Source organism: Vanessa atalanta, chromosome 16 (assembly GCF_905147765.1).
Source record: "Vanessa atalanta chromosome 16, ilVanAtal1.2, whole genome shotgun sequence".
Taxonomy (NCBI): domain Eukaryota; kingdom Metazoa; phylum Arthropoda; class Insecta; order Lepidoptera; family Nymphalidae; genus Vanessa; species Vanessa atalanta.
Window position 1 is genome coordinate 7,133,472 of NC_061886.1, and position 24,214 is coordinate 7,157,685.

General features: G+C 30.9%; 1 protein-coding gene across 1 annotated transcript in view; it reads right to left on the minus strand.

Moving 5' to 3' along the window:
- Window positions 1-7,572: 7,572 nt before the first annotated feature.
- Window positions 7,573-24,214, minus strand: part of LOC125069809 (transcription factor hamlet-like) — an 83,858-nt gene continuing 67,216 nt past the window's right edge. Inside the window, exon 3 of the mRNA XM_047679387.1 lies at window positions 7,573-9,522. Within this exon, the coding sequence (XP_047535343.1) occupies window positions 8,729-9,502 (774 nt within the window). The 5' untranslated portion in view covers window positions 9,503-9,522 and the 3' untranslated portion in view covers window positions 7,573-8,728. The remainder of the gene's footprint in view (window positions 9,523-24,214) is intronic.

Below are 24,214 nucleotides of genomic sequence, written 5' to 3' on the forward strand. Positions count from 1 at the left end.
TGATCTTTTCAACCATATGAATATACGTTAATTACTTAGATGTTCAATATCGTCTGATAGAAATGAATACCTTGTCACTGAATGTTACTATTATGTTTGTTGTTACTTAATGAATACTTTGTTTTTGAATACTGATAAATAAAAGAATTTGTGACATTTTTTATAAAGTTAAAAATTAAATTTAAGTCATTTAGATGAAGCTGTTTTATAAATCAAATTGGAATAAACTTCCTGCGCCCGCGATGAATTTATAATGTGATGTGTGATTCGAACCGTCAGGACATCTAGATTGCGATGGCGGTGTTCTGTATAATTTTCACGCTTGATATATCTTAGTTTTGGATTTATATAATAATAAATGTTTTATAATTAAATTAAAATAGTGATAGAATTCCGAATATTTTATTGAATCAAATGCGATGCGATAAATGGGATTTAGATTTTCAATATATATAAAACTTTTAAGAATTAAACGAAGGCGGACTGTAAAACGAGATTAAAATTTACTAATATAGTTTACTTAATAACATATAAAAAACATATAAATATAATAAATATTTGTCGAAAATAAATATAGAAGGAAATTCAGTTCAAATTTTCGAACGATCTCTGATTCCTTAAGACCGGTTGTTGGAGGTGGCTGGTAGGTACGAGAACTGAGCACTATATAATTTAGTAATACCGAAAGGAATTATGCACAATAGTGTGGGGACCTTATCATGTTGGTTACCTTACAATTATCGATACATGGTAAGTTTATTCGATACACTGTGCCACTTTATTCAGTTATCAAGACGTTCTCGGGTCGTGGTAACTGCTTTTAAATGAGGCATAACGAGGGCCATCGCTTTAAAGTAAGGCATTTATCGTAATATGCTTTCTCGATCATTTCAATAATTGTAGTGGAAAGTTTATAAGATAAATATTTTTGCTCGCATAAGTATGGCATGACATCGGGCACAGCGATGTGCGTAAAATTAAAAATCATTACCAATAAATTAAAAATTTCAGTTGTGTAGATATCATCGATAAACACACCGCCAGTCTGACTACACTAAAATGTATTCTTAAATTATTTTAACGCAGTAAAACTACTTGTTGCATAAGCAGATTATATTCTTAAATGAATATCAAAGTTTTAATCTTATGCGATTAATTTTATTCCTAATTAAGCTATTAATGTTTTTAATCCGCTGCCGTTAAGCGTTTTACGTAATACATAATATCCTTACAAACGTACTACGATCGAGACTAACGAACTTTATAAGGTACGTATCCAAATTGAGACATCATTAAAGAGAGTTCAACTTACCATCCCTGCTTTTCATTCAGGTTTCACATTTATCCAGTAGTATCGGTAAGTAACTTTGCACGTTTATTAGTGAGCACGGCTATATAATTAATTTATCATTCTCATCAAAATATTTCATCGAACCATGGTCTTGACTAAAGCGGGGCAGGCCTTATCAGGATGTCAGTGACCTTACAACTTGCGTAATGAAAATCGTGTGTATTTTTCAATAATTAGGCTCGGCTACTTTGTTTAATATTTATTGTCTTTTTGTTTTGTTTTTTAGAAGTATAAGTAACTTAATGGTAAATGACTCATCCGGATATAGAAATTGGTATAAAACGACCGAATAGTATAACTTGTAAGAAGTATTAATAATATTTTTTTCTATTCTTACGTTTTTCAAACCAGTCAAATATAACACCGACAACATTTTTGATATTCCATTGTGTGCTAGTTTGCCAATGAGGTTCTAATGGAGTCACAGTGTGAACCTATACACTTTCATTACTAAAATCATCCTATATTTTTAAAAGACATTTAAAAAACAAATTAAATGGCGGGATCTTTATTCCTTATTCTTCTAATAATTAAAAATAAAGCAACGTATGTTTATTTTGAAAGACTAGTAAAAAACAGACGACAATAAATTTTGATTATTTAAATTCAACAAAATACATCTTTAGAACTTGCATTTAATCGTTTTATTATACGAAATACATTAAAAAAATCATCGAACGAGATGAGAGAGATGTAATAAAGTAAATAGATGTTTAATTTTATGGGCAAGTTTATCGTCAGTGGTCATGCCGGACTAGAGGACCTCATTAGAATTTTAATTGAGTAATTACACTTAATATTTTATTAAAATACTAGTTTATACGTCTTTGTCTGTGTAGATGTTTGTTATTGTAGCGCTATCATCAAGACGGAATGGATTTAAAACTCCCTAAAATGTTATCTAATTGGAAACTTTGTAATAATTTAGAGTCTATAGAACCATTAATAATTATTTCTTCAGTAAGAGTTAATACTTCAACTCTTATTTTGTATTTTAGTGAGGTTCATGTATTGATTTATAACACAGATTTTTTAAGACATTTTAAATCATAAAACTGCTATCTAGATTCTAGTTATTACAATTTTAACATTGAATATTTTTTAATTCCAATTCTGAATAACAAGGGGGAACGAGAATATTTATAAATAGAGAATTATTATGTATGTCAATTGTTTTTATTATGTTTGTAATATTAATTGTAATTTCGATTTTACGCATAAATAAATGATGCACTATTGTTTTATTTAATATTATATTACTATTAATTTATATATTTTTTATACAACTTTTTAATGTGCCATTGACAACAAAAACGCTCACTGCAAATATTTATAATTTACATATTACACAAATGTATTGTATTAATAAATATCCATCCGTTTTTATTGCAAATACAAAAAAAACTTTTTTACAAACTATTGTGAACTAAAACATATGTTAATTGAATATTCAAGGAATTCAATGGAAATTTTATTAATTTAGTGTTAATGATTTTTACAGGACAAAACTGAGTCTAGATATAAATATTTTATTCGGCACTTGCTAAATATAGCGTAGAGTGTAAAGCTAATATGCTGTGTATAGTTGTCGTCTAGCTAGTTATGCTACTCTGATGTGACAAATCTTCCAGACACCGCTATACACTTACAAGCAAAGATAAATTAATAAGTATTGCGTAATGAAAAACCAGCTTTAAATATATAACAAGAGAGCTCAATAAATAATGTTACGAACGGCCGTTTTAATCCAGGGACAGGTGGTGCCAAAAAGCAGGGAGCAGCGTTGTAGAGCATCTAGTCGATGATTATCAAGTCTTGGTCGCAGAGATTATATTTTCAGGTGCATTTTATATTCTTTCACTCTCATAATATGACGAATTTAGGCGCAGGACCAAAGGCTTTACGTTCTTTTTGAGGCACGGTAGTATACACACATCTCCACGTTCCAGACAGCTAATTCGATAAATAAATCTAAGAACGTTTTTTATCGTGGTTTAAATCAGGGATATCGGGATTGCGGCCGTATATCTAGCACAACATATATACTGCTACATACATAACATATATGCTGTATTTATGTGATTAGCATAGTACAGTGTATCGTGTTACTGAGGTATTGTATTATCTGAGCGAAGTCACGGCGGATTACTAGTTAAAGCAAATGCTTTATAAAAATACGATCGATTTCCAAATGTCGGGTCACTACTATTCGTATTTATTAACAAGGAGGAGAAACTGCTTGCGTAACGTCGTTGTTTTTATGAACTAGAGTGGGCGCTACTCTGGTTTCGAGCCGACCTTGCTTTCCTTTAATTAGCCACGTCACTGAGCACAGGTGATGGATCGGTCACCTGTTTTAAGACGTGGATTTATGCCACGATGTAATTACTGCTAGATATGACCACACTCTTGTGGTAGCTGCTTGTAATAATATCGTCTGATGATGTAGTATTTTTCTTACGATCAATAACAATTAAAGCGTATACTTCTTTTTGCGTCAGAATTGTTCCACTCCATCGTTTCATATAAAACATTGTGCTAAAACTAAGTCGTAAATTTTCTTCATATAGTCTAAATACATTTCACTTTAATGCTTTAGTTTAAATTAAAATTTAGGTGAGCATGTGTAAATTCGAACTTAAAAACTTCAGATTTTGGTAACAAATACCAATGATGTATGAAAATGAAGAACAATATAAGAAACTTCTAGTAAAATTTTATATCCGTGGTAACATGTCACCGCAAGTATGCTCTCAAAATCACGCAACTCACCACAGACTGGTTGATTTCGCTGGTTACATCTTATCTCTACAGAGCGACCTTTCAAAATATACATTACCGGTACATTTTATAATTATTTCTCCAGTAAATGTCATTATTGAATTAATAAGAAGCTCATTAAACGAACGATTACAATATTTTATTTCACATTACATACTTTCACCTTCGACGTTGCACACGACGTTGGTTGTCAGATGATGCGAAACCGAGTGTAAGCGTAACAGTTATTACAGGCATATCGCTATTTTTTGCATCTGTGTTTTCTAAAAATGTAACCACATTCATAATAATTGCTTTGTTGACGATTTGCGCCACGACTTACGAGGCAATTCAAAGTCATAATAGAAAAAAAAAATGAAAGAGTAGACCACAAAAGTTCATAATTCTGCGAAAGCGATCGCCAGTTTTTCAATAAGCAATAAATATCGCAACGTAACGCAACGGTGGCACGCGCACGCGCCGCTAACAAGGCGCCCGGCCGTGTCATCGTTGTGCAATCTGCCCCACCCAGCACAACCATTTCTATCCAAGGCTCTAATTTAAGTCAAAGTGCGGATAAAATATTTTAGTCTCCCAAGACACGATTTCGAATTATAATTTGCTTAAAAGCTATCTTAAATATAGTCATCGCCATACGTGTAATGACATTTTGTTTTAATGTCAAGTTTTTTTTTTTCTTAAGAATATTTTATTCCATATTCATAATTATAAATTTTTACCTAAAGAAAAGGAATTAATGTCAAAATAATGTCGTGTCAAAGTACAAAAAAATATTTTTTATCTGTTCATAATTTTGCTCGTATTTAGAAAGGATATACGTAGGAATTTTGACATATCAATTAAAGTAACAAAAGGTTAATGTCATCTTGGAATGCATGACGGTTAATGGAAGGTAACTAATGTGATAATATTTTAAATATTGAAACGTACGTCTTGTCGCCACACTGGATTATTGTCATTATGAACTGTTTTGGAACAATCGCTTCGTCTGTAACTTAAGCCACGCATTTTAGAAACGATTCCATTGAGGTGGTGTACATAATGAAACCTATACTTTGTTGCTAGAAATCGACTAGAATAGGGCGGCACTTACTTAATAAAATTTATTGTGTAATTAAACGTAATCTTTTTCAAGGAACGTAAATTTAGCTATCGATCCTCAGCTCGATTAAGATTGTTATGAAATGAATGCTGTTGCATAAATCTGTTAGTTAATATTAAGCAGGATAGCCTCCTTTAGTACTATATCTGTTGTTACTTAATGGCCTGCGGAATTAAGACGACTATATTAATCTATTTTCATACTATGTCACTTAAATATGGCTACTCAGTGTTTTTCGTCATTGTTCTTCAAATTTGATAGAAAGCATAGAGCACAAATAAGTACAGTATAATTATTTATGGATTGAAGTGTTTTTTTTTTAAATTTGATAAACATAAATGATAACAGTAATGAAGATAGAATTTGACATAAATTACCAACGTCTGTCAGGCTAAGGAGAAACTATTAGACGGAGTTTCATTAGTTAATTATAAAATAATAGGTTGATTTGTGTTTTAATATATTTTTGTAATTCAAAATCAATACATATACTTTTAAAGTATGCCAGCGCGTTTGATTTGTTATTTTACAAGGTTAAATTTAATTTTATATTAAGCTACTATGGTTCGCTCTGTTAATTATAATTTATGTACTCATTTTCAATCAAAGAAATGTAATTATAATTATTTTATACAATTATACATTAACCTATCCCGTATAAATATCAACGAATATTAACTCCATTTTTTTCTATCAATTATATAATGTAATGTTTATTAAGCCTTATTTGTTTAAGAAAATAAACATGTGTTTTAAATTTAGTTAGGCAAATGCTTTGAGGATTTTTTATTATAGTCGAATATCCTTCCACAGGAATGATTTTTAATTTTGTGAAGTCAAAAGCTCGGTATTACAAATTTGTATCTCGTGTTTATACAGTATTTGTCACTGTTTCTATCAAAATACTTGATTTTATTATGGATATACATGATTTTGATGTAAATATATTGTGACGCAACCGTAAGTATCTATATTTTACCAAAAACATCTCTGAGGCCTTAAAAATAGATTTAACCGATCGTTTTGAAGCGTGAATATATAATTTTTACATTTACATTACAAGAATTGCTTCTGTTTTCAGTTTTTTTTAGTGATAAAACTTCACTTTATTTAATATAATCAGAAAACTTATTATTTTTATTATTAAAAATAAAAGCTATAAAAATAGCTTTGTCAAGTATGATAAAATTAATTACAAGTGCAAAAATATTCCATAGTCCCTCCCATACTTTGGTATTTTATATTAATAGTTTTAAATAATTTTTAATATCTACAGCAGTAACTGGATCGAATGAGAATTTAATGCTACATTTTGAAACATTACGTGTTAATTAAATTTTTAATTATGGCTGATTTCATAGTTATTTTACAATTACATAGAAACAGTTAACAGTTATTTATAGCAGTATATAACACTTATTATTATGTACAATAAATTTAAGCTTGTTTATGCAATGGTAATAGACCTATCTGGCTTGTTTCACTGAAATTAATAGCAATAAAGTTTAATCATATCGTCTATCTCAAAGACAATCTAAATTCTAAAATATATTCCTCGAGCAATATGAAAAAAAAAAATTCTGAGTTATATAACAGTCTATAATATATATGTGTGACGATTTTACTGAGGTCACTGGTTCAAATTCGGCTAAAGTACAGAGGTTTTATGTGCATATGTATTTAAATTTGGTTTTATAATTCGTCTCATCGTGAAAAAGCCTACATGTGTTTAATGAAATTCTGACACATGTCTGTCCATCAGTAGGTAGCATACGTTTTCGAAACCTTGAGGACCTTAAGAGGAATTTTGACCTTTTTGTAATTTTATATTTTTATTAAATATTCTTTGGGGGTATTAAATAAAGAAACACACATTGATTTATTGTTATTTATTTTGACAAGGTAATCGGTGACCTTCAAACGTCTAATAGGTATCAAAAGTACAAAACGACAAAGGTAATAATCTCTATTACTTATACAATCTAGTGATAAGTTAAATAGCATCTCTTACATGTTTAACAGTTTTGGTACGAGTATACTAAACAGTAAGGGCATGGCAAATTGTCGGAATATACATACATATGTGTAGGTAAAAGTTACATGAATTTTGAAAAGGGGGTATTCAGTTTATATAAATATTTGTCCTTAATATTTAATAGAAAAAAAATAGTAAGTTTTTATGTTTAATAAAATCGTTTACAATTATTTCGTATAATACAGAACATCGTTTAATAAAATATAGTTTTATTATTATTTACTTATTCAATGAAAATCATACATATATTAATAGAAAATACTTTTTTATTACATTACACATCAATAATTATTGATGGTCAATACTATGTATATGCATAAAGATATTTAAGGAAGCTTGGAAATGGAATCATAATATAAAATATTAAATACTTCATACTCGTAACAATAATAGAGATCTATCTATACTTAAAGGAACGTTTACATTAGTTCTTTGAGAGACTTTCGTCAATATATTTGATACAATAATCATATACACGGATCCAATTGCAGCCAAGTAATAAATAAAATCACAGTTGTTTTATCTTAATTTAGTATAAGGATAGAAAACAAACGGTACGTTTGTTTATCGTTTTACAAAACACTTTATAATATATATTATATAAAATCTCAGAATTATAAACAAATACTTTTAATTTGCGTAATATTTTTAAACATAACAATCAGGGCGTTACGACGTCCAACTCTAATAAACGTACTCTGTGGTTTCGCCTTAAACTTAAATAATTTATCCAACACACAGTATTATATATTAAAATAATATTCACTGATCAGATCATTTTTAAACAAGTTTTCTAACATTTTATAAAATTATTTATATCTTCAATAAGCAACAAGTTATATGTTTATTGGTAACCGGCGTTTCCTCTCAGACTAAAACACTAATATACAACATCAAATGAAGCAAAATTTACAAAAAAAAAAAATAATACAAAAAGACTACTTACATCCATACGATTTAATCTTTATATCTATATCTAAAATAGCGAACACTCTGAACACTTATCCTATAAAGATACCTATTTACGTCTTTTATGCACAATGAATATAAAATAAAATCTAGCTCGTATAACTTTATCGGTAGTAAAAATTCGGTACGCGTTCTAACTAAACTACTTTGAACAATAGCTTCATATTTACATAAAGTATACCTATAACTTCCTCATAACCTTAAAGCCGACACGATGTTATTTCGTTGCATTTGATTGGGTCACTTTGTGAGAGATTAAAGATGCGGTAACGATTAAGAATATTGAATACATATACACTGTCATGGAACTTTACACAACAGATAATTACATTTACGTATTGTACTGTTAAAGGTATTATTTTACTTCGCAGCTCACAAATGATCAAGCATCAACTCACGTAGTGAATGACGTACAGTTGTAATTATATATAACAGTCATTTGGATGTATCGACCAGATTATTGTACAGTGGAATATTCCTTGAGTCACTATCAGGTATGGTCCGCGACACTAGCGGCCGTAGCAGCGCGGCGATTGGGTGCCACGCGTCCCATAAATGACCTTATCTCTTCGAAGTAGGTCTCCTCTGGAGATCTTCGACGGTTGTCGTCTCCGTTTTCTGCTTCGTGTTTCTTAAGGTGCCTGTCCAGATTCGTTTGCTGACCGAAACAACGGTCGCAATGACGACATCGGAAAGGTCGCTCCTTGTTATGAATATTTCGCACATGTCTTTGTAAATTTGAAGATATCGAGAAGGATCGTTCACAGTATTTACAACGGTAAGGTTGCTCGCCTGTGTGTGTCCGTAAATGTCTTGTCAAGTTTGCACTTCTTGGGAACGCTTTTCCACAATAGGAGCATGTGTAACGGTCACGTGCTCTATTTATTCCGGGATTTTGAGGAACTGGAGGGGCTCTCGGAGCTCCGGGTGCGAGAAGGGTCGCAGCAGCAGCCGGTAGGAATGGGTAGCGACCAAAAGACGCCGGTAGTGCTAAGGGGAGTCTTCTACAGAATTGTAGCAACGCTGGATGCGCTGGATGAGCTGGGTGTGTCGGGTGCGGAGGTGGCGAAGGAACAATAAGGTTGCAGTTTTCATCTTCTAACCGAGGTGGACGCTTGTGCGTTACTCTAAGGTCCAAAGGTTCATCAGCACGTGGGGAGCCAAGAGGGCTGGGATGTCGCTCAAGAGGCGAAGAGGGCGGCGAGGCGAGGCGGCGCGGCGCCGCGTGCTTTTCGCGCATGGCGGCCGCCGCGCACGCGCTCATCGGGCTCGTGCGCCACCGACCTGTAACAAGAGAGATGTTAAATTAATATTGTTCGATATAATATCAATATTAAAACAAATAATAAAATTTTCACATTCAATAGTATCAAAATATTTTTTTCGTAGTTACTAGTTTCGAATAACAAAGAGAACAACTGAGTTGTTATGCTAAGCCGTTTCGTGAAATAGCGAAATGACGCGACCGGTGCGGAGGGTGACCATCTGATCGACGCTCCTACGCTCGCCTTCGACGCACGCCCACTTACTTGCGACATCGAAACTAGAGCAATCGATACAGAAACTATGTTTTTTTAAATAAATTATTAGCTATATTTTATTGAGTACTTTCCGATGAGATAAATATATATTGCTAACGAACAAGATTGCGAACGTTTGAATTATATTGATAGAATCGTAATGATATTGATCTTAATAGTGTTGGCAAGACGAATTTATAAAGTCGATAGATGATAAGTATAAATAAATTATTATTATAAAAATATATAAATTTATTGAAATATAAAAAAAATATATATGATCTCATTAATTATTAAATTTATTAAATATATCATATCTTGTTTTTAGTGCATTAATTCACGGTTTTATAAACTTGAAATTATAGTACCTCCTTACACAAGAAGTAGTTTTGATTTATTTACTTCTTCGTCCCTTTCACCTGATCTAGTTTCGTGCCCACACTTCGTTATAACATATACTTGTAAAAAGTCACCTCTTGTTCACTGAACAACTATATTTGTGTGATTGATCAGGGCAGTGTACATACATCACCCACGTCTCGTCACGGTTGTTGGGAACTTGTACGGCGCCGTTGAGATTTAGAATACCGATACCACTACACACGACAGGCATATATTACTATTTCATTACGCATTAAGTGTGACTGATTGGGTTATATGTACATATATATTGTCTATTCTCTAATAGTAATATTGTATGTCTACTTGAAATAATTATATAATTAGTAATCTTATGATTAATAGTATCTAAATCTTTACCGCTTTTGTATTATTATTCTATTTAATTATTTTCTAGCTACATGTATATTCAATGTGAATATAGAATGAGGGATATCTTCTTAATAGTGCCGCTAGAAATTTGTTGGCTCACGCCTACGATCAGACACGCCGCTAATTTGTGCCAAAAGCAGACGACATAAATCCTTTGAACAAGAGTCAGCTATCGACGTCTCGGGAGCCTTATTTGGTGAGCTCGTGAGGCCGGTGCCGCTTGTTTATGATTTGTAACCAATGTTCCCCGCGAAACCATTCAGCCCCTGGAGAAACTGAGAAAATAATTGCGCATTAAGAAACTATCAGGTTAACCGCAAGTATCGACATTACCGACAGCGGCGGTACCAACTGTGCGATATTTGCACGTACACTAATAATACTAGACGCTCGTAGATAAATTTGTCGGCGATATGAAAGAATTACTCGCACTCTTCACGCTTCTGACTATTTGCACGTTCAGCAAATTGCATTTAGAGCATATTTGTGTGCGCCCATCACGACTCTAGTCACGATCCACTAATTACTCGTAATTAACGACGTTCGGAAGCGTCGTGACGTATTGCGTGGTAGGCGGAGCGAACACGGTTATGTATGTTAATGTAAATAGCGTGGCCAATGAGCGCCATCACGCTGCGCCGCCTTGTGATATATTAGCATTTGAATCGCTTATTCGTTCTTACCGCTACTTTGAGCGCCACTCCAAACGGTCCGACTCTTGACTTTTGTGGGATTTTATGCATTTCGAATAGGCTCGTCAACTCGTCTCACTGGTTTGTTATGTAAAGTTAAATTTAATAAATTACTCTATTCGATATATTATATACGAAACCAATATATCGACTTCTAATATTATGTTACTAGCTCGCGATAAAACGTGCCTTCAATAAATAAGTTTATTTATCATTATCAGGTAATAATAATTTAGGTATTATATTGGAGGTGAGGTGCGAATTGAAACGAGACATCGTAATTTTATCTGTAATGATTTCATTCCGTTTAAACGCTGCAGTTCCTACACCAACCGAAGTGTAAGGATATTTAATATCTTTATTTAGACTTTATATTTTATTATAATACGAATAAATATGTTTGAAATATAATTGACTGCACAATGTTACAATAATTCTCAGGTGTTGACAAATTAAAACATTCGAAAACATTACAATATATAATAGTTTGTCTAGAGTTACAATGGTGTTGTTTAAAACTAGTTGTGGCCGCACGACAAATTCCAGTTGCGATGAAGGGTCACCGGCAGTAGACCTTACTTAATCCGTTTCATAAATCTATCATCACGGCAACTATACCATAAGCGTTTAGGTATACTTATGATAGTGATTTACAACGTCCGCTCATCAATCACGATAAGTCTATCAAATGTAGGCATTATCAACAAGATACAGAACGTTCATACCAATATAGTATCAGTGTGAATACAATAGAGTGTATTCTGGCGTGGATTTGTTTGATGTGAGTTAAACAGTGTGTGAAGTAAGCTGCCAATGATACGCGTTTTGCATGGTCGGTAGTGCGGAACATATGGGTGGTGCTTCATTTTATTGACGATATTATAATTAAAATAAACAAATAAAATTTATTTTATCCAATTTTCCTTTTTGTTTAATAAATTTTTACTATAGAAATTCATTTGCTATAGATATGCCACTAAATAATATATTTACATTAAATTTCAGTAACGTATAAAGTTATTTTATCCCATGTGGCATGTTAGCGGTATAAAATTCATTCATAATCGAATGTAATAAAATGCAGCCATACCAAAATGCACTAAATGTTTTAATAATAAATATCAGTTTAAATTATTGCGCCTACATTCGTATACAAAAAGCCTATGATTTGTATAAAAGATAATGCTTAGTTATAAATATCATGAAAACGTTTCTTATATTTCTCTCTATAAGGCGGCCATTTAAAATAAATATCATTTATAACGTTTGACTAAGATTATTGATATAGAAATAGTTTATAAAAAAATTGAAACATAGTCACTACAAATGCGTTTACTACGAATACCATCATTGGAAATAAATACGTTAAATTTATTAAACTTCCGAATTTGGAATGAAAATGTCAATATGAGATATGAATTAATTCATATAATAACATTTCCGTTCATTTAAACGTGTGCAGTAGAACGCTTGCAAAAGCGCAGGTTAACTCCAATCTCATATGACACACAAATACTCCACATACTCTCTCATAAGATCGAGGCCGCAGCAGATTCACACGCACTGCTAGTTTTTTAGGCTACATATCGACAACCGAGATCTTTGATTTATTTCACATCACTATTTTAGGAAACGCGTCGCGCCGATCACCTTATGGCGAGATATGAAATTACTATACGATGTATGAACCCTGTATGAGAAATAAATCAAGCTTAGATGTATGGGCTGTGTCCTCGGACATACCAGTACTGTGTAAAAGAAAAAAAAGTCTGTAGTTATTGATCCCACGTTCATTATTCCAGTTCACTTAGCTATTTATAAATTCGTGAATTAGTTCCAATGTAAGTGTTTTGTACTTTAATCCAATAATTCATTCCTTAAAAAAACCTATTTTTAAAAATATTATTTAATAATTGTTTTGAAAATTTCTTTAGCATCATTCCATTTGACTGAGAAAATAATTCCATATATAGGTATACGGTGCGTCTGACCAATAGTTGAGTGATATGTCGCGCAGGCGCTTTACGATATTGTAAATCGACACACCATGTGTGAGAATGGGAGCGACATATGTCGTGAGAACAGCCGGAAATTGGAACTTTTTTTGCGAACACATTAGCACACTGTTTCACGTTACAATATTGACTACAATGCGTACGATTTTATGCCTCAAATATGGAGTTTATAAAGAGAAACTTGTAAACAAAAATCACCAAAACAATCTAATAGTTTTTTTTTTAAAATATATTTTTCATTATTCCTTAATAACAGCATGAAAAAATATGTGCAAGGAACTTTCTAATGTACTATTTTATGCGTAAAGTAAGTGTTAAGTAGGAATATATTTTTCTTGGCGCAAGCATCCAGGTTAAACGAGAGGCGTTGTTTACGGTAAGTATTTGCTTATAGTAATAAACTGTTTTACAAAGTTTATGGGTGAAATTCTTCTGTAGTTTCCGAGTTATAGTCGTAAAATAGAGTTACGGCGGGACGGTCTAATTACCAACATATTTAAGCACGCGCCAAATAATAATAAACATTTGCGTAGACTTAAGATTGGATCGTAAATATTTATAAGAAAAAAAAGTTCTTCGAGTTAAAAATATATTTTATCTTGTATAACTTCACTTGGGTGTAATTAACACAGTAAATAATAATAATAATATACTTCTAATTGTCTTTAGAACTTTACAAGTATCATATGTTCTGAGAATATTGACATTACAAAAAATTGGTTCCATTTTTGTAATGATCGGGATAGCATATGGATATATAATGTTCAATGATAGAATATAATAGAATACACTTAATTCGAAACCAAATTTGTTTACTAGTATATTCATTAATTGAGGGCTAATTTGTTTGTTTTAACAAGTCTCCTAGATTATACAGACAAAGGCATTATTTGTAATGTACTTAAAACTATAATTCACGTATCATTTGTTTGTCCTTCTATGATAAGCACAATTAATTTATGTAGTTAAACATTCTTGTAAATCAGTTAGATTAATTAAAGATCAGACATTTTATGACCCGGTAACATACAAATTGAATATTTTTTTCTCACTGTAAGTACAATAAAAATCTTAAAATATAATTAGCGTTACATATATGTCAAGAATATACGAGTTATACGTAATAAAAACAAGGCAACAATGCAGTCCCATTAATGCCATCGTAGACCGTTAAAGTATGGATTCTTTGTATCAAAGAAATAAAACTTGTGAAAAAAAAAACTCAATAATTTATATAGAATATAAATTTATTTTCTATTCAGCTTATCGCTATTCAATCCTATCGAAAAGCAGTCAGTTATATCTGTTAAATAAAGGTTAACGATTGTGATCATTACGGTAAAGATATAATATTGCATTTTCATTATTTATTCAGCACATAATCTCCACAAAATTGTGTAGAAGGTAGATAGCAGGAGTTGTCTCGTAAATTACGACGTGGTATTAGAATGAAGGCAGGAAACCTGGCACATTTGCATTGGTGATTCGGATTTGCGGTGACACGGCCAGTATTAAGATGATGTATGAGTCTCTGATTACGGATCTGGGATGTTGGGGAGCTCGTAGTGGGTGAACTGGGGACACGTCTTGTTATTCTTGTTTAACATAAACGGTTTTATCAAGCTTGTATTAAATTTTGTAGAAAATGTTGCGATTTAAATAAAAGTCAAAGAACGAAATAGCATATCGTTTATTGAAATTACATTTATGTTATAATCAATTGACGTTTAATTTTGACTTTTTTGAATATATATATTATATGATTTCGAAATACATTTTTTATAAAGTATTGCTAATTGATGTTTGTTAAAATATTTAAAAAAAATATCATCCTTCATCTACATAAGAAATATTTGGAAACGTAACGTAAGCTGTTGGATTATTTTATTTAATATAAATAAAAATTGTTTTATCATTAAAAAATATGTAAGATTTGTACTCGTATCTGTCTAATTGTGATTCAAAGCACGCTTAGTAGAGATAAATGCCTACAAGTATCTTGAAGGCATACCTTATGTTACCATAAATGAAAATTCAATTAATGCGATATTATTAATAACTGCTCACAGTAATCGTCTAAGAGTGTTGTAGTTACTTAATGAGTTTAACTAGACTTAACTCAAGTTAATCTCTTTATATATTTCCTTATTTCATTTAAAACTTTTCATTGTCTTAATAGCCGTGATGATAAGAACACTTGATCTTATTGGAATATTGTGGGTTCAAGCCCAAGTAATCACTAGATTATTTTCATGTCCTTTATTTGTGTTTATCGTTTATCTTATTTTCAGTGAAGGCATACCTCGTGAGGAAACCTCCATGTGTTGGATGAAAATCTATCTGATAGAAAAAAATTGCTAATATTATTTTGAAATCGAGAGAATCCTTTAGCACACAGTGGAACATTTACACACTGTTCCTTTTAATGTTTCAAATTTAATTATTATTACAGTTAATCAAATGCAATTGTGTATGAATGTTGTCTTTGAATAAGACTTCTTAATGTTTATCACAATTATAGTTTACGTAAAGCAGATCTTTCATTAAACGTCCATTCATAAGTTATATACTGATATTATTAATATTTTTATCAAGACAAACTTCACATGTATGTTCGTTAATAGTAAAATAGATTGCATTTCATTTTTATTAGAAATTAAAATAAGGAATATATAACAAATACTTTTATAACAAAAAAAAAAACAAAACGACAAAAACTTATGTATAATCAGTGATCGACCACTGACTGAACATATTATAAAAATTAGTACACTATTTGCATAACTCTAATTATGTAAAAACCGAATATAGACATTTCGATATGCCAATAGAAATTTGAATAGCTGTAATTAAAAGTAGATAACATGAAGTAAACAAAGGAGAGGCAGGTTGCAACTGATATCAAACAACGGAATGCTAGACCATAATAATCTTAGAGACCCAAACACGACATTTCGCCAACGCAACCGTACGTAGGTGGTCATGCCTTTATCAAGAACTAGCGCTGGATTTTATTAGACATACCCTTAATAAATTGCGGAATTGTCGCGTGTCGTGTCGACTCGGAAAATCGTAGTGTATGTTAATGTTTTTATTTTCAAAGCCGTATTCTATAATAAGAAACTAGAAACTCACCGCAGACTACGATCGTGAAATTTCAGATAGTGTTATGCGACGTTGAGTTTAATTAATTATAACATTCAAAGGATCGATACAACGCAATTATATTTTTTTACGTATATATGTTGTTTTTAAATTATTATTTCAATATAACTATTTAATTTTATTGACTGAACATTGTTTGCTTATGATTACTTTCTATAAAAAGACGATAAAAAAGTTGCTGAAGCATTTTTTTTTCTTAATCAAATATAGCGATAAAAGTAATTTAAATAAAATAATAAAAGTGTTTGAATTTTTAATCGTAAATCGAATTGATTAGTATATGATAGCCGGAGCCGTTATTCGCAATAGAATTCAAATAACAGGATTAGATCAACATTCGTAAATCATTCAACTTTATCAATTGAAAAAAATATATTTTATGACTTTTATTATTCAAGTTTAACTATAAATGTTTCTATAAATAAATTAACCACCCAAATTTATTGTAACATCGGACTGCATGTTTCTTAGTTGCGATTTATTTCTTATTGGTAAATATCACATAGTATATCATAAGACACATTTTTTTCGTGGTTAAGAAGACTTTATATAAAATATATATTTCAAAACTTTGCAGAAGCAGAAGAGCCATTTTGGAACTGTGCAGATTTTATCTGCAATTTAGGTTTTATTGTATAAAAAAGTTAATTCTTGAGTACCTATTTTTCTTTGAAAAACTTAAAAAGTAGGTCGGATAATAAATATCTATCTACCTATCAAAGGCAATCTGTCGAGTTTTGTGTTATTAGTATTTTAATTAGCGGTGAATATAGTTTTACTTCAAAAGGCTCGATAACATAAATGAAATATTTGAAGTCAATTTACGGTATCTACTAATAAGGCCTAATAAGATAAGAAAAGATAACTCTTATCCTGCGATGATAATTAGATATATCATTTCGCCACTAAACCGCCATCCGACCGGATGTTTCAAGTGTCACTAATTGCATGCAAACCAACCTCAGAGTAATGAGGCTGCAGCTATATTTATTTTTTTAGCTTGCGCAATTATGATCTCTAAAATAATGATGACAAGAGATATAATAGGATGTATTGATTAATTAATTGTATGTAAGGCGGTGTGTATATTTAGAAATTATAATCAAATATTTGTGACCGGTGAAAGTAAAGTCTGTCTAAATTGTCATCTTAAATTTATTGAATGAGTATTTTATGAAAATTTTAAATTTAGCTCAAATACTAGTTTGTACCGGAAAGCTTTCCCCTTTTCAGAAATACTAAAACTAAGTAAACAATGATTATTCTCATATGAAATTAGTTAAACTCAAGGGCAACACGATACGAATTTAAATTATAACGAAACATCTAAATTAATGGTTTTAAAAGTATTATTAATTAAAACCAATAAATAGTAACGAAGTTAAATAAAAAAAAAAATTAATGAAGTAATGTAACCCATGTCTGACAACGACATAGAACTTCAAACGACTTAGCTGAGTAAAAATACTTTTTAGGATGATCAAACTACAAATACACGGATATCGTTATTTCTTCTTTGATATAATGAAGTCTTAGCCAAGGTGTCGAGAAAGAAACCCAACACGTTGTTAACAAGTATTCACAGTGTAAAATTAAAAAAAAGTTACAAATAGAATACATACAAAACATACTGTAATGCTAACAGTCCAGTTATTATGTTAGTGTACAAGTCTCATACTTCGTTTTTATTAAATTAATTATTCTCATAAACGCTAATGGCTGCAAGTTTTTGTACCTTTGATACTAGTATGCTGGGCCTTGTAAGGCGCGTATGGATGCCCACTTAGAAAAATGTTATTACATTAATAAATCAAGCAACCGTCAACTCGGTATTAGATAAAGAAACTCGTGCACACTTTAGACAAAAGATAATTACAACTAATCTATCTTATAAGATACGTACAGATACATGTGTGGCTATAAAAAAAATCATAATTTTATATCGATGTGCAGAGCTGTTACAAATGTTTTAACTAATATAAGAATTGAAGTATTTTAAAATCATAAGTAATTTTACAACCAATAACTATTTCTTATTTAAAATGAACATTAGTATTTTTAAAAATATCAATGTTGTAATCTTTATAATTAATCGTTTGCGATAATTAAGTTTAAACTCAGAATATAATTTTATCATAGTAAATATAAAATCGTGCGTGTAGGGATAATATTAAATTTCTATTGATATCGAAGTATCTCAGCCTTCTAATAGTTCTAGTTATAGCATTATGTTAATAAACCAGTTAGCATTGTTGTAGAGGATTCAGTGTGGATTCGACCCTGTATTATTAAGAACGTAGGCACATATAATTAAGTACGGTGCAGTGAATAAATCAAGTTCTGGCTTACAGTAAGCGGATCGTTTATTTTCTTCCTTTTTACCTTATTGCGCAGGTAAGGTAGGTAGAACGTTTGCCTTGTCTACTGTATGAAACCTTTACAGATTGAGACAAATCGTGTATTTATGCTTTTATTATATTGTATCAATGTAGGTTTATGGCTCGTAGAGTTTGGCTGTCCAACTAAGTGAATTTAAACCTAAAACTGTTATGCTACCAAAATGTCATTTTCGCGCTACCCATAATAAAATTCTTATGTTACCTATAACAATTTTTCCTTGATTTTATTAGAAATCCGAAGTGGTTTTAATTTCTGCTTTGCGGTGTGAACTGTGAGTAACTGTAATTACAGGTATAAATGACATAATTTTAAATTTAATATTTTAATAATTACTCTATGTGTATAGTTGACACATTTCATATATTATCATACATTCCATTATAATAGAATGATAATCATATCATTCTATTATAAAGGAAATGTTAAACAAATCAATTCAATCCCTTTCTTATTGAAACATGTTCGTATAATAAAATAAAGCTATCGAGAAAGTGAAGCGTATAAAATTATAAATTTAATCAATGCGTGAATTTTATGAGATGCCTGTAAAATAGATTACGCGTATTATTTATCTGCTTAATAGACTTTAATAAAGATTAGATGTGCTTATATAAAGTAAAAGTCATGTAATAGCGTACTTATGGCGTAAATTTCTTATGTTATTTTGTAAGAGGCAAAATAATTGACTTAACTCTAGTTTTGTTTAATAATTATTAAAATATATTTTTTAAACATATCAAAATACTACACGCTGTATATTTGACTAAGTTAAAATAAATAAACAGTATACTCAATACTGTAATTTTGGTCGCAGTAGCCGAGCTCAAAGACTAATCAAATGCGTAGGAAATATCATTCACTCTAATTGTCACACAGTACCTTGCTTTACGTGTTTTTCGCGGTACCGAATGTGCCCTTATAGCACTGCCAAACTTATTGAGAATTTCTCAACAGAGAAACTGGGATTTGGGATATCTCGAGATCCACAGTCTTATGAACTACTGAGCTGAGTTCATTATTAGAATACATGTCAGGAATATTTCATACGTAAGATGAAATTTAGCAGCAATGTCCGACTTGTAGTGGAGTGAAATAGATCCAAGAGTTTGTTTAGAAAGAGGTTTTACTTACAGGGGAACATTAACGAACGGTTACTTTTACACTAATTATAGTATCCATTTTAATAGTTAAAGGCTCATCCAATGTTATTCTAATAGTTATCTCTTTATGTCCTATCATTAGAATAAAATGCTTAGAAAGTAGAATAAATGTACCATAATAACTTAGCGGTTCATTAGACCTCTTGTGTTTTAACTGTTTCTTGAATAAAACGTATGGAGATTGTATTGATAAGTTTGATTTGATAGTCGGTAATATTAATACGCATGATATTATTCCATAAATATAAAATAAGTTATACGCAAGAAAAAAAGGTATCCATAAAGGTTTACTGTTAGTTTTCTTTTACGTATCTACGTATTTCTATATTAATATCCTTTATATAAAGCATTGACTATTTGCATCGGCACTTTTGGCCAGTCCACCAAACCGCATTGTAACAGCGTGCTGGAATATGCTCCAAATCTTCTCCTCAAAGGAAAAAGAGGCCTTAGACCAGAAGTGGGAAATTAAAAGGCTGTTGATGTAAAAAGAATAAATTACAAATTTGTTGAACATAATAAAGTAACGCGTTTCTATTCGGTTCTCTGTAGAATCTATAATCCGAATCGGTGGTAGTTAACATTGAATATAATTCTATACAATTAAAATGAAAATTGTTTGTATATAGTATATTTTGATTTTTTGTACATTCAAAAGACAGCGAAGTCGTTCACAAAAAAAGTCAACTTACCAGGTACTAGTAAGTTAATAAAACAAAAGAATTAATACATGATAAATAAAAACAAAATTAATAATAACAACAATTGAATAACGGTATATATTTACATTAACACGCGTGACAAGTATCGACAACCAGCGACCTAGGCCCGTCCACACGTCAATAGCCATCGAAATAAAATCTTTGCATAAATTTTTGAATAGCCAATTGGACGTGTATGTAAACGTTTCAATATCTCGCTTATCAGTATCAGCAGTCATTCCGACCGTCATAATTGTATTTCATTAGTGCATCTAAGCCTACAACGAAACCAGTGTACTTACTCGTTATGCTGCATATTAATGCAATCTTGATTAACGATATTATAAAGCAACATTTTATGTTCCTATTGACACACAAGGTCCATCTGACAACGGATGAATCTAGAGTACTGCTGGACTAGCTGACCTGATTTTATGCAATGCAATAACAGGTGTATGAGAAACTGGTTGAGACAATATGTGAGGACTAAAACAAGCGGGCAGTATTGTCTGTATGCAGTTTATGAGAACAGTTTGAGAACATGTTTCGGTTTAAAGATTAATGAATATGCATGATCGGTACAAGTTTGAGGGCTTAGATTTATTTGAGTCTTAAGTGTTCTAATGCAAATGTGTATATGAAAAATATTTCCTCCGGATAAATTGATTGTTTCAAAAATAACTCGTAAATTAAGTTAGTAAAAAGTAATTGTAGGTCTCGTTACAGGATTTTATATTTTGTGCTGTCTCGTTCCGTTAATTCGGAATTTAAATTGTATTACGGCAAATATTTTTAGATGTAAAAAAAGAGAAAACAGTAAGTATTTTATTGTTATATTTAGTAAAATTACAAATTTCATGACAGCCTTAATTTAAATTGTATAGTTTATATTTTTAAATTAATCTCTCAGATTATGTACATTTATCAAACTTTATACGCGTAACAGTTACGGATAAATGCATTAAAAACCTATGAGTCTATCGTGCAAAACCATCGACATTAAATTACACAGCGCAAGCGCAGCGACCCACCTGTTAATCGGCTTCATTACAGGCAATCGACCTTCCACGCCAATGATAACAGAACTGGTCCACCGACGGACTGTCATTAGGGCCGAACGCAGCGCCAGTACAACGAGGGCGGCTAATGACACAGGTAATCGCATGCTCTGCAGATAATACAGGTCAAGAATACTACACGAGATCCTGCTAGATACGTCTTACGACTCATGACGAATTGCAGGCTTGAAAGTTATAATACTTATGTTATAAACTATTCATACAAAAATATTCTTTATAATTTATTTATTAATTCAATGAAAGGACTATTCCAAAAATAGTTGTGGCCTTGTTATTATAATAAATTAGATCGCGAATATTTTTATAAGCATATACATGTTTTTTGCACAGTAACGATTCATTACTAAACAAATTATGAATGCTTGAAATAGTTGCATGAATGCTAGCAGAATTTCTCCGTTAAACAATTCCAATTCTCTTGGTGCAAATTTAACCTATTTATATATACCATACGTAGTATACGTATGGTACAAATGTGCTTATATTTCATAACTTCAAGTAACCAATAATACAAATAACATTTTTTTATCTGATCAGTGACTGCGCTGGTGATTTACGGAACTGTCTAACGCGTAGATGTCTTATCACATAGATGAAGTAATGCAAGCGTTACAATATTTCCAATACTAATTGACAATAGCAAAATGTACAATGGCTGCCCACATTAATCCCGTGAGCCTTGGCATTACGGCGAATGTCTGGGCGATTCCTTAGGATGATATGGACGAGGTTTGTTAAGTGCTAATGCTTAAGTTGACGACATCCGATACGATGAGCAAGTAAACATACGGCCACCTATTTTCTCGAATCGAACTATAAATAATTCGAATGAAAAAGTCTTATTAACGATTTAGAAACGATTGTCCATAATAATCAATAATTCTTTATCAAATAATTGCTTCGATTGTTATTATCGATATGATTGAGGAATAGTTTCTTTTCAATGATTCGATAATAAATTATTCAATAAATATTTTTAATTAAGTTATTGAATAGAAATTTTATAGAGTTTTTTTAGAGACGCCGTTATTTAGATAAATTTGAAACTATACAATATTGCTGATTAAAAAAAGCATCTCAAGTTTGTAAGATGATAGCATATATATTTAATGTATGTCCAAATATTGCCCCGTATATTATAAATGTAAAACGTATTGAGCAACAACTTTCGGCATTATATCTAACCAACCCACGTGTATAAATCTAGTTATTATTGTTGACGTGTTTGCGATTTCATTGTTTATTGGCTGTCGCTATCAGCTGTCTGCTTACTGTAACAAGATGAGTTTTGTTATTACAAAACCGAATATGTTTATTGGAAAATTCGGTTATAATAAACAACATTTAACGTGGTCGTATTCATTTCGAAAATCTATTATATTGAACTAACGCGATTGACGGTATTGTTTTCATCGTGTTCTCCTCTGAGTCGAAATTTCTCTTTTTGTTTTTGAATGTCAATTATTGTCGTTCGTCTTGAATAAAATACACAAATCAATATTCACTTCTGTCACTCACTTCACGATTCACGATTGGAAAGAATATAGATGAAAATACAGAATCAATGACGTTACGTGATTTTCGAAGGCAAGGCAGTGTTAAATGTAATCGTGAATTTGATATAATATTTGTAATTTTAACGACATTGTGCGTACATATGTAATATTTGCTTCTTCGCGATTACTTAATACGCTATAAAAGAACATAACTAATAATTATCGGACATTACACAACGACGACGACATGATATGGAGAACGAAAAATAAAGTCAATTAAAAAAAAATGAACCAGTTTTTTTATACATCTATAATTTATCCTAACCTACATAAATAATCTGTAAAGACCGCTTGACTTTAAAACAATTATGTATTGAACCGTATAATAAACATTCCGTCGATTATTTCTCTCGGTAATCTAAAACAAACCTTGTATTTAACGACTGATGCAAATTATCAATTAACCCAATAATTGAATTCCATCTGCATTTAGCAAAAATATTTCTATTTCAAGTATATAAAATAATTGTAGTTCTAGTTGATTTATTATATTAAATAGCTTATGTGACATACAATAAATACATTAATTTATTTATTTAAGAAAACACAGTTCGTAATTACAATTAATGGAGTCCCTGAAAACTGAGCTAGGCATAAACTCGTATTATATTATACGTTTCATTTTAAGTTATTTATTTTAATTTTAAATATTTCGTTTTCCAATTTGTGGTGTGAATCTTCAATTGATTTTGGTTCACCTTACAACCGACTCTCCGCAGCCCTTCCTTTGATATAAATATAATATAATATAATTTTTATTATTATATTAATTTGTCATATAAATATAATAATAAAAAATATATTAGTTTTATTGATGAAATTATATTTGGATTTATTTGACTTCATATTTATATATTGGTGTTCAGTATATAAAAATTCCTTCAATAATTTATCATTAAAATATTATTTTTAATTTG